At 61.5% G+C, this 2,581-nt stretch overlaps 2 protein-coding genes across 4 annotated transcripts in view; both read right to left on the bottom strand.

Moving 5' to 3' along the window:
- Positions 1-845, bottom strand: part of CCDC183 (coiled-coil domain containing 183) — a 10,061-nt gene extending 9,216 nt beyond the window's left edge. Inside the window, 1 exon segment of the mRNA XM_008593988.1 lies at positions 777-845. Within this exon segment, the coding sequence (XP_008592210.1) occupies positions 777-845 (69 nt within the window).
- TMEM141 (transmembrane protein 141) lies at positions 517-2,574 on the bottom strand. 3 transcript variants are annotated; one of them, XM_008593985.1, is made up of 5 exons: positions 2,460-2,574; positions 2,119-2,185; positions 1,855-1,938; positions 1,482-1,589; positions 517-1,007 (listed from the first exon to the last, which is right to left on the bottom strand). In XM_008593985.1, the coding sequence occupies exons 1-5, from the start codon at positions 2,511-2,513 to the stop codon at positions 994-996; spliced, it is 327 nt and encodes a 108-aa protein (XP_008592207.1). In that variant the 5' UTR covers positions 2,514-2,574; the 3' UTR covers positions 517-993. The 3 variants fall into 3 exon arrangements, with proteins under 3 accessions (XP_008592207.1, XP_008592206.1, XP_008592208.1); XM_008593984.1 differs by lacking the exon at positions 517-1,007 and adding an exon at positions 1,045-1,280; XM_008593986.1 differs by lacking the exons at positions 517-1,007; positions 1,855-1,938 and adding an exon at positions 1,045-1,280.
- Between the last annotated feature and the right edge of the window lie 7 nt (positions 2,575-2,581).

Raw genomic sequence — 2,581 nt, forward strand, 5'->3', positions numbered from 1 at the left:
GCGCTTCCCAAGCGGCGCACTGTAGCAGTGCGCCACCGGGCCGGCCCTGCCATGGTTTTGTACAGTCTCCGCCTCTTCCTCTGGTTGGGGCTGGGTGATGTGGGCACTCTTGCCCACTCGGGAGCTTTCCTTCCACGTGGACAGAGCTCCAGCGGGCTAGCTCTGCCAGCTCACACGTCCCAGGAGTGACTCCATCTGATTGGTGGCTTTGGAATGATAGGCAGGTGCGTGTGGCCCACGCGCCTCTCCCGTGTCTGCGGGAGCCAGCTCTAACCACCCGTGCACCTTTTGCTGGGCCCCTCCATGCTGCGTTGTACAGATGCAAACCCTCATATGAGAGGCCTTGGAAATCTAACATGGCCTACAGGGCCAGCGGGGATGTCTAGTTCTGGGGTTCAGCGTTAGGAACTACCCTTATACATCCCCCAATATCAGGTGTACGGGCATAAAAGTGGCATTTGATCTCTCGTCTTATCCCTTTGACTTGCTTCCCAATTCCCTTAGAACTCAGGTGGGTAAGAGGATGAGCTGTTTATTAGCCCCACACCCCCAGTACCAGCCATCACCTTGGACTTCTTGTGGAGAGGGAGGGGCCAGAAAGGGACACCAGAGGACCAGAAAGAATGCACAAATCCCTTCCACCACCCACCAAGCTGGCCCCAGAACATGTGTGTGCAACGGGACACATCCCTCTCTGGTTCACAGTGCCGACCATGTTTCTTGCTGCCCGGGGGAGAGCCACCACCCCAGGGAGAGCCCTTTCTGATCTGACCTGCCAAGCAGGTCCCAGGTAGGTCCCAGGTTTGGGCAGCAGCAGTCTGCACAGGTTTGTCGGGCCTGGCCATGGATGCGTGCAGGGGACAGGGTTGGGGCACCCTAGGGTGCGGGGAGGTACTGTGTGTGGTAGGGAGGGCCAGCCTAGGGTTGGGGGCACTGCAGGCTGTGTTCCAGGACTCCCATGCCCCAGGTCCTCTGCATCTCAGTGGAGCTCTCCTAGCTGTGTGGATCTGCATGAGGCAAAAGGAAGCACCTAGAACCACATCCGTCATTGCTCAGGGTCCCTGCACCCATTTTATTGTAGTAAACACTGAGTCCCATAACAAGGACCACAGGCAGTGGAGGCCAGGGAGGATCAATGATCTTGGTGTCGGATGCAGGGTCTCTCAATCCGGCCACCTTCTGGGGATGCCCATGCGGCTGCAAGGGCCCTGCCCACTTTCCTCACTCTGCACTCTTCCCTGCTGTCTCAGGGGCACTCCAACCCCTCCTGGGTCTTCCTCCTGTGCATGAAGCTCTCTGAGGTCTGTCTGCTGCATCCACTCCCAGCCCCAGCCCCTCCAGGACTCACATGCTGAAGAAGCAGGGACCAGAGGAGGAGACCCTGTCTAGCCTATCACTTGGGGCCTCCGGGCTTGCCTGCCTAAAAACTCTGGGCACTGGAGCCGTGGCTTCCAATCCTCGCTGTCCCAGGGCCCTCTCACCTGTGCCTGTGTCTTTGGGGAGCCGTCCCGTCTCCAGGAAGAGCCAGAGGTTGCTGCATTTCTGCGACTCCACTCTTGTCACTCCGTAGCTTGCCACGGAGCCTACGACTGAGGAGCAGGAAGGCAGTGGGCTGGGGGCCGCAGCTTCTGCACTTCTCAGGGAAAGGGAACCTGGGCACAGGCTCCTTCCTGGCAGATGTCGTGGGTGAGCTTGGGCAGGGCTCCCACTGAGAACTGGTGCTCCATTCCAGAAGCAGCGATGCTAAAACCACAGCCCCCACCTCCCTATTGGAAACCCCGCTGAGGAGCCAGAGTCATCTCTGGCAATTTGGGTGCATTTCAGGGGCCCAGGTACAGACACTGGAGTACCCACCCACCGCTACCAGCAGGCTCCACTGCAAAGGGTATCGAAACTTCCTCTGAATGAACATCTGCAGACCGAAGGTCGCACCGGTGCCTGCCAAGAGCCGAGGTCCCGATCAGTCGGCCTGTGCGCCGTACTGGCCAGGGGACCACCCGGGAGCGGCCTGCATGCTCGTGGCACCGCCAGGCCCCCAGCATCTGCGGCGCCACCTGCTGGGGAGTCGGGGTGAGACAGGAGGGCGAGTTCTCTTCACGCCCAGGGCACCTGGCCTACCTGTGACAAAGGTGAAAACGCCCTTCATGAAGGCGTTCGACTGGCACGCGGCATACTCCCTGAGTCCCTGGGGAGAAGGTTGAAGGCTCAGTTCCCCCTCCCTCTTCCTTTCGCCGCTCCTCCTGCCCCTCCCCCGCGCACACCCTGGCCGTGGCGGAGTGAGACTCCGGGGGCGTGGACACATCCCACCTCCCCCTATGCCCGGCCAGGATTCCCTGATTCCCATAGCAAGAGGGTCCCCTCCCCTCCGCCCCTCTTCCCTGACGAAGGTACCCCTACCCAGCCCCCGCTCAGGTCAGCTTCCGAGGTCTGGGGACCGCGTCCCAGGCCGGCCTTCTCACCGGGTGCTTGGCGGCCACGGCGTCGTCCACCCGCGACAGGCCCAGGGTCACCATGGCTGGTCCGGCTCGGGAGCGGGTCTGCGCAGGAGTGGGGGGAGAGACGTGTCCTCGGCGAGGCGGGG

This window comes from Galeopterus variegatus, unplaced genomic scaffold (assembly GCF_000696425.1).
Source record: "Galeopterus variegatus unplaced genomic scaffold, G_variegatus-3.0.2 Scaffold9941, whole genome shotgun sequence".
Lineage (NCBI taxonomy): Eukaryota > Metazoa > Chordata > Mammalia > Dermoptera > Cynocephalidae > Galeopterus > Galeopterus variegatus.